At 32.8% G+C, this 12,748-nt stretch overlaps 1 protein-coding gene and 1 pseudogene across 1 annotated transcript; one reads left to right on the forward strand and one right to left on the reverse strand.

Annotated features, from left to right (window-relative positions):
• Positions 1–4,623: 4,623 nt before the first annotated feature.
• On the reverse strand, positions 4,624–6,294 carry LOC120156604. The gene is made up of 6 exons (XM_039167903.1): positions 6,167–6,294; positions 5,686–5,848; positions 5,359–5,442; positions 5,057–5,260; positions 4,695–4,883; positions 4,624–4,639 (listed from the first exon to the last, which is right to left on the reverse strand). The coding sequence occupies exons 1-5, from the start codon at positions 6,212–6,214 to the stop codon at positions 4,795–4,797; spliced, it is 588 nt and encodes a 195-aa protein (XP_039023834.1). The 5' UTR covers positions 6,215–6,294; the 3' UTR covers positions 4,624–4,639; positions 4,695–4,794.
• A 4,384-nt stretch (positions 6,295–10,678) lies between these two features.
• LOC120156664 lies at positions 10,679–12,411 on the forward strand (annotated as a pseudogene).
• The last annotated feature ends 337 nt before the right edge of the window (positions 12,412–12,748 follow it).

Raw genomic sequence — 12,748 nt, forward strand, 5'->3', positions numbered from 1 at the left:
AACATCCTCAAGTGTAATCGTGCACTCTCCGCACGGAAGATGGAATGTGTGGGTCTCCGGCCTCCACCGCTCTACTAAGGCATAAATCAGGTCTGGCTCTATCTTACAGTGACCCTGATATCTACCTATGTAACTGAATCCAGCCTCTACTAAATACAGTAAGACACGGCTAGGTATCACTAACTTAAAATTCCTAATAAAATGATTTAATACACGGTTCTTCTCCTAAAATTAAATAATTACAAAAATTAATTCTTAATCTAATAATCATGCATTAAATAAATCAACAAATTATTACTAATAGTTTAAATTAAATTAAAACATTAAAATGTTACCGTATCAGCAAAGTGTCGAGATATATGATTTGCATCCAAGCGAAGTAGATCGTCTGCCATTTTATATCTGCAAAAAAATTAAATAAGTAAAATATTAAATAAATTAAATATTTAAATAAATTAAGTACAAAATATTAAAAATATAATAAAATATACCTTAGAATAGATTATAAGAGTATTTGAGAGACGTTTAGAGAATTTGTTGTGATGAAAGTGATTGAGGATAAAGGTATTTATAGGGAGGTTTGGGGATATTAAAGTCGGGGTGGTTGTGTAATTACACCTAAGGCGCGTCGTCGGGGCCGCGCCTTACTGACGTGTGTCAGATTCACAGGGGAGGCACGGCCTCTGCCCCGCTCCTTAGGTGTAATTACACACCTACTCCGCGCTTTATCCACGTGTGTCAGCATAAGGCGGGCTTCAGGGGGCGCGCCTTACCCCACGTGACGCCAAATTATCATATAACGCGGTGCAGGGGGCGCGCTTTACTGCTAAGGTGTTAGATCGAAAAATATAGTCTGACCGATATTATATTAATAAATATACCGATCACCGGTGATTTTTCAGAAAAAACCGACAAATTATTATGAAACTGAATTTATTTATTTTTATTTTGTAAACTGTTTATAAAATTAAAATATAATTCACCTCCAATGTACGGAATAGTTTCGAACGTGGGTGATCAATGGCCTTTTGTCACCATTGTTTTTTTAGTGGAAAAAACACGGCATTCGCCCCTTTTTATTGACTTTCTAAATGGTTTTCTTTTATTCAATTATTAAAATATCACTCTCGATCTATAAGTGTACATTTTTATTTACAAAATTTTACAACATAATATTTCGATAAAAAATTTATAAGAATTATTTATGCTTTAATTTATAATATTAATAATTTGTAATATTATAAGTATTCAATTCTGAATACCCATTCTATTAAAAGGTACCAAATCATCGTGAGATGTGCTTTAACATTCCAGAAAGATTTTGGTATCCATAACGTGAATGATTAGCAAATCCAACACATAATTTTTGTTTAACATAAAAGCATATTTCCCTTTTTGCTACTTTTTGTTTTGTGCCATTGTAAATCTTTGGATAAGCTTAGAGTTTGTCCACCTCACATTGGTTGACCATTTTGTAAAGGGGTGGATTTTTATTCTTCTTCTTCCTGGATTTCTTTGTGTAACAAAGACAGCCATTACTCAAACCATATTCCTTAATCGACGAGCCATTAACATTCACAAAAACAGTTGGCCGAGCCTTGATTTGATTGGTACCATGAATTCGTCGAATATGTTCAACCGTAATTAATTATAAACGATAATATACTTGTCATTAAGTGCCCAATCATCATCCAAAATCTTGTAAAGTAAATACGTTGATCAGTAAACAAAGAAAGAATGTTATTGTTTGCATTTACCAATGAGGTAATTACCAATACAAGTGGAATGCATTCTGGTTGAACAGACCATCATCCCTTGCTACGATGAGCGTATAAGTATAGTGATATAAACAAATGTAGTCAGTATCTTATTGTTCTACGTTTCGTTCTACTATTAGTGTGTATTTGTATCTGATAATCGGTTGGGAAGGTTATCTTCGTGCTTCTACATATTAGCTTTCGTTTTGTAAAATTTTAGATTTAAATAGTTAGGGTTTACTTGTTTCCCGGTAATTGATTTTTCGGAAACTATTTTCTCATTTTCTAGTGTTATTGGTGGAAAATAAAAAATAATTTATTTTCCTTGTCAACAAATTTTCCTTTACATTTTATGTAAATATAACTTACGGTTTAATTTTTCGTAAAACGTTTTCCAAACTTTTCACTTCAAAACATAAAAGTTCAAAATAATATTATTTTATTATTTATTATTAATATATTAATTTAATACTATTTTAATAAATATATTAATTATTAAAAACATATTTATTAATGGTTTAAATAATATAATATTATACTTTTAATGCTTTAATAATATATTTAATTATATTATTTATTGCATTAAATATTTATAATAAATAGTCTGTAAAATATTTATTAACAAGTGAAAAATGATTTACACAACATCATCTAAACATAGTAAAATGATTTTCAAAAATTGTTTTTCAATGAATGTAAATCATTTTATAAAAATCATTTTCTTTAATTTGTTTTACATTAAATAAACGGACTCTTAATAAACAGTACGGAAACACGTGAGGTGAAAAGGGGCATGACCCACCATAACTTTTATGATTTAATTGTATTTTAATCCATTAAAAATTTTGAAACCATTGAAATTAAGTCGAAACCATTGAAATTAAGTCCTAACCATTGTTAATAAATTTCTATAACCTCGTATCCACGATGTCATCTCGTACATAACCACCACTTGGCAGTTGTTTTCACCTTCTATAAATGCCCTACAGCCTCTCATCATTTTCTTTGCACTCAAAAAGGAACAAAGATTCTCAGCTCCTGCAATAGACTAAACTTGCAGCTTTAGTTTAGCAAAACCGTGATGACGATAAGACGAGGTAATCTAGCAAACTGGAGCTGCCGTGCTGCAAATGCATACATACATATACAAAAGAAGAGGACAGGTTGGTAATTGTGAGTGAAGGAAGGTGACAGAAGAGAGGGAGCACACAGAGTTGTGTCTAGCATGAGAGGCTCGTGCTTGAAGCTTTATGTGCTTGCTCTCTTCTGTCACGTAACTCTCTCACTTCCTCCCCTATATTGTATTTATCATTTTTTTAAAGTGCATCATCAACTTATTGTTGGCTAGTTTCTTATGAAGTTTTCTTAATGATTATTCATTATGTCATTTTTCATGATTTTTTACGACTAATATTACATATATACACGTATGTATATGAATCAATTGATACTCATCAACCTGTAGTTCAATGGCAAAGTATCTGCTTGGACTTTGAAGTTCAGTAAGGTAGGTTACAGATTTCCAATATGTGAAGTTGAATAAGTTGGGTTCCAATTTTCCTATATATATAAGCTAGTCGGTATAATCATTTGGTATCTAATTTATTAGTAGACTAATAAGAGTTAAGTATAGTTTAAGTTTATTACAAGGATGACCCTCATGACCTAATTTGTTTCATTTATAACATTAGAACTCAAGTTTTTTGTTTAAGAGACAATGTCTAATCTTATTATATCAGTCGTTAATCCATAAGGCTTTTTAAAAATATAGATATAAATAAAGGACAATTTTAATAGTCACAGAGGATAGTAAATATAAAGTCGAAATGGCCTGTCGTCAACGCTAGCTGCAACAGGTTTTTAGAAGCGCAAAATCGCGAAGTTCTAAGTTTGAACGACAGGACATGAGCATGGCTACTGCCAGCACGGAGGTTCTCCGCGAAGACGACCACCATTGAGATTGCCTTCAAGGGAGGAAACGGTAACAGACGCACCGTTTGATGGGCGGCGGATAATTTGAAAACTGATTGTTTCGTATTGATCCACGTCATTCCAGCAATATCCTCTGTCCCAGCTCCATGCAACACTAAAATTGTTTTTGTACAGGAAATACTGTGGAGCTAGTTTTCAGATGCATATGTAAACTTTTAATGGCTATGGAATATTCTTCAGCAATGTGTAGTATAGGAAGCTGAAGGGTCCTATGGCACCTAATACTGTCCTGAAGAGTGCTCAGACAGAAGAATTAGCTCGAATAGCACTGAAATGTTCAAAGCTTAGATGCAGGGACAGATCTGATCTAGGCACACAGATTCTACCGATTCTCGAAAGACTTGTCAATGTTGCAGATGGAAGATTAAAGTTCGAAATGTACAATGCATATGCTCCGACACACTTCTGTCCAATCCTTCAGGTTGAAAACTGTCAGCATAACTGATTTAAGCTTAAGCACGATCCTGCATATGTAAAACCATCGGCAGCAATCTGAGGGACATCCATCACATTGTTGCCGATGGTTTTACGTATGAGCACAAGAGCAATGAAGGCATGGATCAAGAAACACAACATATCACCGTTACAAAGCATCAGCTTCAGCATTCCGTATTGACTCCAAATCACACACTACGCACTGCCTATACGACTGGAAGTCACAGGTGACATTATCTAGTATATTATATTAAGCAGGTTGCATGCCATGATTCCTTTTCGAGGAAGTTACAAGACATTGTTCCAAGATGAAAAATAACCATCCATCCATTCCCTGCAACTGAAGAAATCAAATAGGAATACATAGAAAAAAATGTGGGCACAGGGTGATGTCTACAACTAGATTTGCACATCACTTTGTGTATGCATGAAAGAAGACACTCTAGTATAAAGATTTTTTCATTTCTTAAGCTGTCTTAGAATATAATTCAGAATATAAATCCTTGGCATTTTCTATTATTATATACATGATCTGGATCCAGAGAGAAAAAGGGACTTGAGATATTATCTTTGAAGAAATCCAGTTTTGAATGCTAAAACATCTCAGGCGTCAAACTTGTGTGAATTCTAGAGCATTTGCATCTGGATCTCGTGTAAAAATTGCCGGCCTCCCGGATCGGCTAAGAGTGTAAGGAATACCTGCAATATCAATATGCAACAATAGCACAATAAGATATCCTCCTCCGTTTGTGACTTACAGTGCTACATGAGAAATGTGCTATTAGAAAGCTAGAAACTAAAAGATACCATGCAAATTAACATGCAATGAGATATACATGGATGACCCTGGAATAAACGCAAAAGGATCTTACCAGCTTTGTCAAGGATTGTTTGCAGCTTAGATACATCTCGAATTGAAATACAAGCATGACGGTCACGACCTCCATGTTCGGTCCTTCCAGTTAAAGGGTCTGGATTCGGAAGTTCCATCAAATGAATCATCTCAGAACCTACCCACAACCAAGCACCTCTATATGGAAGCTTATCATGAGGCCTAGCCTCATTTATTTCAAGACCTAAACATTCAGAAGCAGATGCTCAGTTTCTAACTCTCTTCTTTCATACGAAAAACCAAATAAATATTTAATATCAGTGTAGAAAATGGAATACATACCTAAAATATTCTGATAAAATTCAAGTGATCTTTCAAGGTTTTCACACAGAATCCCGACATGGTGCATCCCAACAACTCCATAATCTACATCAATGAAGATGCTTCAATGTAATTTCATCCAAATTGGAAAAACAAGAATTTTCTTTAATGATATTAAATCGAAAAGTTCGAATATGCTCGAAAAGCCAGATGAGCCATGACAGGGTTAGAATTGATGCCCATTCCATTCTTTAGATCTCTGAATAACTCGGAGAATCATGGCTTCCGATACAGAAAAATACATTGCAACCTAAGAAAACCACACTGAATATGAGCAGAACAGGCTACCTATCTTGTCACTGGTACTAGCTGATTCTTTGTCGAGTACATTTCCTTCAACGGAACCTGCAGCTTTTGTCTTGAAACTCAACCTTCGACATCCCCCATCTCCAGTAAAAGCATGAGAAACTTTGGATGGAGTTTGTGCTGATAGGACACTTGTACGATTCAACTGTCAACAGAGAAAACAAAAATAAATAAAAGGAAAAGGGCATTAAAAACATTGAATTCAGGTTTCAGCTCAATTTGTGCGCAATTCAAGAGTGTAAGATTCGATTTTCAGATCCCCTAACCTATGAACAAGTTTTCATATTCAGATTGAATAATAAATCCCAGTTTTACAGAAAACCGACATTTTATAGTAAAAAAATATACAAAATCAGCTATCAACATAATTCTCAACCAAAGCTTACTCAACTATAAATCATTTAACAGATAAACAAATTAATTTAATGATAGTACGAATATTTTTATAGCTAATGAAGTTTACCTTGTGTTGAAGAGAAATTGCTGCAGAGGGACTGAGCAGAGACGCCATGGCTAAGCTCCACTCTTTTTTGTCAATCCTCTTTTCCTTTATTATTTTTGTACCTTTTTTGAATCCTCTGCAAATTCAAACCAATCACTAATCCATGGATCATATCTTCGCAAATGAACATAAATATCATCCACTAGTTGAGAATTGGGGTAATTTTGCGATAAACAAAACAATTTAGGTGAATTGTGTAAAAAACGTTAATAATTGGACATTCGATAAAAACAAAACGAAGGTAAATATATTTTTTGGTACATGAACTTAGTTTCTTGTTTCAATTTAGTTCTTAACTTTTTTTATTTAGGTATCTAAATTTGATTTTTTATTCAAATTAATACCTAAACTTTCTTCTTAGTTCTAAACAGTACTAACTTGGCTTCTTGGTCATTTTGGTACTTGTAATTTTTTTCCAATTGGCTACCTCGATTTGTTTTTTTATTCTAATTAATATTTGACTTTTCAATTCAATTTGATATTAATGGTTCTTTTATCCAATTAGACATATGAACTTGGCTCTTCGTGACGAAGGTGATAATCAAATAAACTACTAAATTTATAATTTTAAAAAATTTGAATATTATTTAATAATTTTTATTTAAGATACTTATTTAATGTTGGGTTTTAAAATATTAACTTAGTTATAATTTAATTCCAACCAAATACTTGTTTAATTATCGTTTAATTTACGAGAGGTCAAACTGTTTTATATTTATTAATTTATTTAAAAATATTTATTTTTTAAATACAATATCAAATAAGTATATATTTTTAAAACAAAAAGATGGAATATTTTTCCCAGTAACGAGTGCTGACGACTGTGTGCTTCTCTTCATGTGGAAAGTCAAATTTCCATGTTCGTTGAAAACGAGAAACGAATTCAAAGTCGTAATAATTTACTTATAACATAATTAATAATTAATAATAATCACGTGTTTTTCATTTTGGTAATACAATTAAATATATTTTGTTGAACCGAATAAGAACCATAATTAATTAATCACACATCAATAATTATAAAGTGATCTAGTCTTCTTGATTTTCATGTGACGGGTCGGAACATGACAAGCATGGTAGTTAGTACAAGGATATTCCACTTAATCTAGTACTAGTATTTATGAGGTGGAACAATTTAAAAACCGAAAAAATGGTACTTGTGACCCTTATACTTTAAAAAAAAATCAATGTTGCCCTTATCGTTTTTTAACTTAATATGACCCTTAAATTTAGAAAACAAACTCAATGTGGCTCTTTGACCAAGGATTTTCGTTGTTAACCTTTATAGTGCTGATTGGCAGTTCATAGTGACTGGTGATGTGGCAGATGGGTTAAATTGGTTTTTGAGGGTCAAATTGGTTTTTTAAAGTTTTATGGCTTATTTGATTTTTCAAATTAATTATTCTAGATTTTAATTTTAAACTATACAAATATAGAAAAAAATATAAAAATGCTAAAAATAAAAATTAAATTACTAAAAAATTAAATATACATATTTAAAATTTTTAAAAATAAAATTACTAGGAAATATGAAGAAAAAAAATGAGTAACTTGATCATCTGATCAAATATGCTTGCTCGGGAATATTTAAAAAAAATATGATACTTAAATTATTTTTAAATCTCAACATTTAAGTTAAATTATTTGATCGGGTGGTTAAGGTGTTCATTTTTGTTCTTCACATTTCCTTGGTAATCTTACTTTTAAAATTTTATATATATATATATATATATATAATTTTTTAGTAATTTAATTTTTATTTTTAGTATTTTTTATATTCTGTAAAATAAAAAAACCTTGAACTTTAAAAAACCCAAATTGACCATAGAACTCAATAAAAAAAACCAATTTACCTAATCTGTCCGTCATCAATTACTGTGGACCACCACATCAGCACTGTGAAGTATCACGTCGGTATCGTAATGGTCAACGACGGAAACAGTTGGTCAAAGGGTCATATTGAATTTATTTTCTAAGTTTGAGGGCCACATTGGTGTAAAAAAAACGATGAAGGTCACATTGATTTTTTTTAAGTACAAGGATCTCAGATATCCATGTGCATCTCAGATGTGATTATAATCTCGGATTGTTATACTTTTAACAATCCTAAGACATGGTAAATTCGTTCTTTATCATTCATTTTTTACAATGTTATTTGATAATTATTTATCGTTATTTAATTTTTGTATTATTATCGAAATTAACGATTTTGTCCAACATAAACAAATATAAAAAATACATTTTAATTAATAAAACAGGGAGATAATTGGAAAAGAAAACATATAGAGAGGAACATTATAACAATTATACTTAAAAATATAGAGAGTGATAATATTATTATTTAGGATCGTAGATTTTTCATCCTAAACTCGACTTAATCTAATTTCATCATTCATAAACCTAAGTGACCCGAACTTAAATTAAAAAATCAATTACTATATAAAATTGAATCAGATTAAAACCCCTTAAATTTAATTGAGATGAACCTTCTTAGTCAAAACTCAATACTAAGTATTATGATGCATATTGATTTTCCTATGAATTAAAAGATTTGCTTATATTTTTAATATAAAAACTAAACTTCCAAGTATGTATTAAAATTTGTTCTTAGCTGATCTGATATAAATCAATTAAACACTTTACGCGCTCAAAATAAAATAGAATAAAGGTCACCAAATTATAAAATAATTTCAATTTGATCACACAAATGAAAATTTGCAAACAAGTCAATAAATTTAAGTTTTATTTTTATTTTAATCACTAAACTTAATCATTTTTATTTTAATCGTTTATAATTAATTTCATGCGTGTTATGATTGGTTAAGGAAAAAACTCAATTTAGATTAGAGGACCTAAAATTACATCACAAGCCCCCCAAAACTATTTTAACCACTACTCCTAACTCCTATATTGGTTAAATAATTGAAAATAAAATATTCTAGATAATTCTAGAATGAAATGATTTTAGAGTCTAAATTAATTAGATTAATTTGGTAAGAAACATTGAGTTTTTTTCAAGTAACATGTTTCTAATTATGTATATATTTTTTTAATTTTTTAATTTAATTATATGTGATATGATAACAAATATTTCAATTTTTAGTTTTTTTATTATCAATTTAGTTATGTATCATAATTGTTATATCTTCGTGGATCGTTTTTGAAAACTACCAATCCCCCTCGTTCTAAGACCTTTTATAAATATATCTCATTTCATTAGAGTCCTCAGCAACCTTTCAAATAAGTCACAGTGTACTAACAATATTTTTAGACACGTCAACTAACCTATTTAAACAACTTGCTAATGTGAAATCTAAAGATCTAACTCTCGAATCTATTTAGCCTATCAACCTACGAATAGTAACCATTGCTTCATACATAACACTATCAGTGATAGTTGTGAATATCTCTCAGTCCCAACTAATAAGGGACTTCTCTTCTTCTTCTCATTAAATTCTTATCTATACTCGTTATATTTTTTCTTTCAAAAAGAAATATCAATTAACGACTACTTTCTCATCGACCGTGAATTTATGTCTAGATAAAAAAATTCATCACCAATGATCCACAAACTAAACTTATCCATATCAATAATAGTGATTTATTAAATTACACTGCTTTGAATGACATTGAAAATAAGAGTAAGGTACACAAATGATATCCAATGATATTACATTATTGAGTCTTTCAACTATTAAAAATCACAAAATGATCCCTCGATTATAAGAGTTGCTTTGTTGAGTCTCACAACTATTAAAAGTTACAAAATGCTCACATGACTAATTAATGATAGTATAAGATGAATGTTAATATGTTGACTAAGATATGATATAATATAATCTCATAATCTAAAACGATTATCATATCTCAGTCAACATGTTAACTTTCAACTCAGACGACTGTTAATTTTTTAATGAAAAAGAATAATTTTGCAATATAATGAATAGTCGAGTGCCTATTTTATAACTTTTAATAATCGATAGAATTAATAAAATAATTCCCTATAGGGGACCATTTGTGTATTTTTTTTCTTAAAAATAATAATACTCACTGAAAGGTTGAGGTTGAACCTTTCAAGCTTCATATAGACTAGAGGGTCCACTAGTACCCTTTTCTAGATTTGTAGGACATGTAGCTTCTTTCTCACTCAACCAAGGAATAAGGATAACCTTATCCTTATTCTTTACCCTTTTAAGTTACTTCGCTTTGCCGTCCTACTCCCTACTTCCCCTTTCCGTTTTAACGAACCTTCGGTCCAACTTTCCTTATTCCCAACGTGTATTCACTATACCGCGTATGATTATTTTTTAGTAGAATAACATAAACCGCACATGAACAAAAGAAAGTCAAATCAGCGTCAAAGCCTACCGCGTTCACACTTTCCCTCCCCCACGCGCTTCCCCTTTATCTCTAACCGTGTCGCTGAAACGTATATAAAGAAAACTCAGTGCCCTCCGTTTCACATCTCCGGTTTCACAACTTTCAAATCGTGCTTTTCACATTTGGTCAATTCAATTGAAATTAAGTCAAAAGAAAACCAAAATCTTGTAATCTTGTGTTTGTTTACATGGAAATCGGGTCTTTCACATTGCTTTCTCCAGAAGATTTATGTTTTAATTTCAACAACAACAACAACAGCGATTTCTCGTGGTTTATGGATATGGAAAACGGGTTCAACGGGAACAGCAAGAAGAGGAGTAGAAAAGATTTCGATGAATCTGTAGTCAATGAGAAGAGTGGGTTTGGTGATATACTTTCTTCCATTTTGATGTTGGGCGAGGAGGCAAAGCAAGAGCAGGAGCAAGAACTTCAATGGTTTACTGATTCCGATCAACAAACGGCTTTCTTCGAACAGAGTTACAACGAAAAAGTTGAAGAAATGAATGGGTTTTTTGATAAATTCGAGAACCAATACTCTGAAATTAACCAGCTGGACGATTCCAGAAACAAACGGCCGCGTAAATCGGGTTTAGCTGCCGTCGCTGCGACGGAGAAGACTGTTCCAGTCGGGTCGGGTAATGTGAGCCTGTCACTGTCGGGTACCGGATCCGGCCAACAAAGGCGGTTATGGGTGAAAGACCGATCAAAGGATTGGTGGGATAAGTGTAACCACCCGGATTTCCCCGACGAGGAGTTTAAACGCGCGTTTCGGATGAGCAAAGCCACATTCAACATGGTCTGCGAGGAGCTGGAACCGGCGGTGATGAAAAAGAACACGATGCTCCGAGATGCGATCCCGGTTCGTCAGCGCGTGGCGGTTTGCATTTGGCGGCTAGCCACGGGTGAACCGCTCCGGATGGTATCGAAACGGTTCGGGTTGGGGATCTCGACTTGTCATAAGCTGGTCTTGGAGGTCTGCGCCGCCATAAAAACCGTTTTGATGCCCAAATTCGTTCAGTGGCCCGACGAAAACAAAATGAAGAGTGTCAAACAAGAATTCGAATCCACCACCGGAATCCCAAACGTGGGCGGCTCAATGTACACGACTCACGTTCCCATTATTGCACCGAAAGCAAACGTCGCGGCGTACTTCAATAAAAAACACACGGAGAGGAACCAAAAATCTTCGTATTCAATCACCCTCCAAGGCGTCGTTGATCAAACCGGAGCTTTCACCGACGTATGCATCGGCTGGCCCGGTTCCATGTCCGATGATCAAGTTCTAGAGAAATCAGTATTTTACCAAAGAGCCACTAGGGGGCATTTGAAGGACGTTTGGGTGGCGGGGAACAAAGGGTACCCATTAATGGACTGGGTTTTGGTTCCATACAGTCACCAAAATCTCACTTGGGCTCAACACGCCTTCAATGAGAAGATCGGGGAAATCGAAAAGGTGGCCAAGGACGCATTTGCGAGGCTAAAAGGACGATGGTCGTGCTTGCAAAAGAGAACCGAGGTGAAGCTTCAAGAGTTGCCGATCGTGCTCGGTGCTTGCTGCGTTTTGCATAATATCTGCGAAATGAGGAACGATACGATGGATCCGAGCTTAAATTCGAGTTTTTCGACGACGAGATGGTTCCGGAAAATAACATAAGGTCCATGGCTGCCGCACAAGCCAGGAATCACATCGCTCACAATTTGTTGCACCATGGTGGCCGTGCCACGGCCGCTGGTTTTCTGTATTATCACTGATTAGTGTTTTTGGTTTAGGAATCTTTGCTTGTAATTCTTTTGGGGGTATGGCAATAAAGATTGATATTTGTTAGTAAAAAATATTTTTTTTCACAAACAAAGATAAAATTATAATAAGTATTTTTATAATCAAACTAATAATTTTAAAATAAAATAATTATTGTTAATTTTTTTTATTTATGAAAAAATTAATAATCAATACACCCATATGTAATAAATAAATAAACACTAACATAAGCCTCAGTAGCTGAGCTGAGCTTAAGCTAATAATCTGAGAAACTTGTCATTTTTTTATAAGTTCAAGTATCAAATAATATATTAACCATTATTAGTTTTTTCTTTATTAAAATGTTATCTTTAAAAGTCCACCAAATTTTTTTTATGGAATTATTTATAATTTTGTAATAATTA

This window comes from Hibiscus syriacus, unplaced genomic scaffold (genome assembly GCF_006381635.1).
Source record: "Hibiscus syriacus cultivar Baekdansim isolate YM2019G1 unplaced genomic scaffold, ASM638163v2 tig00111234_pilon, whole genome shotgun sequence".
Taxonomy (NCBI): domain Eukaryota; kingdom Viridiplantae; phylum Streptophyta; class Magnoliopsida; order Malvales; family Malvaceae; genus Hibiscus; species Hibiscus syriacus.

Excerpts from the sequence above, each read along its gene's own strand:
- LOC120156604 (XM_039167903.1), bottom strand. The coding sequence starts at position 6,214 with ATGGCGTCTCTGCTCAGTCCCTCTGCAGCAATTTCTCTTCAACACAAG. Across the intron at positions 5,849-6,166 it reads CAATTTCTCTTCAACACAAG|TTGAATCGTACAAGTGTCCT; the intron begins GTAAACTTCATT and ends CTCTGTTGACAG. Across the intron at positions 4,884-5,056 it reads AACAATCCTTGACAAAGCTG|GTATTCCTTACACTCTTAGC; the intron begins GTAAGATCCTTT and ends TTGATATTGCAG.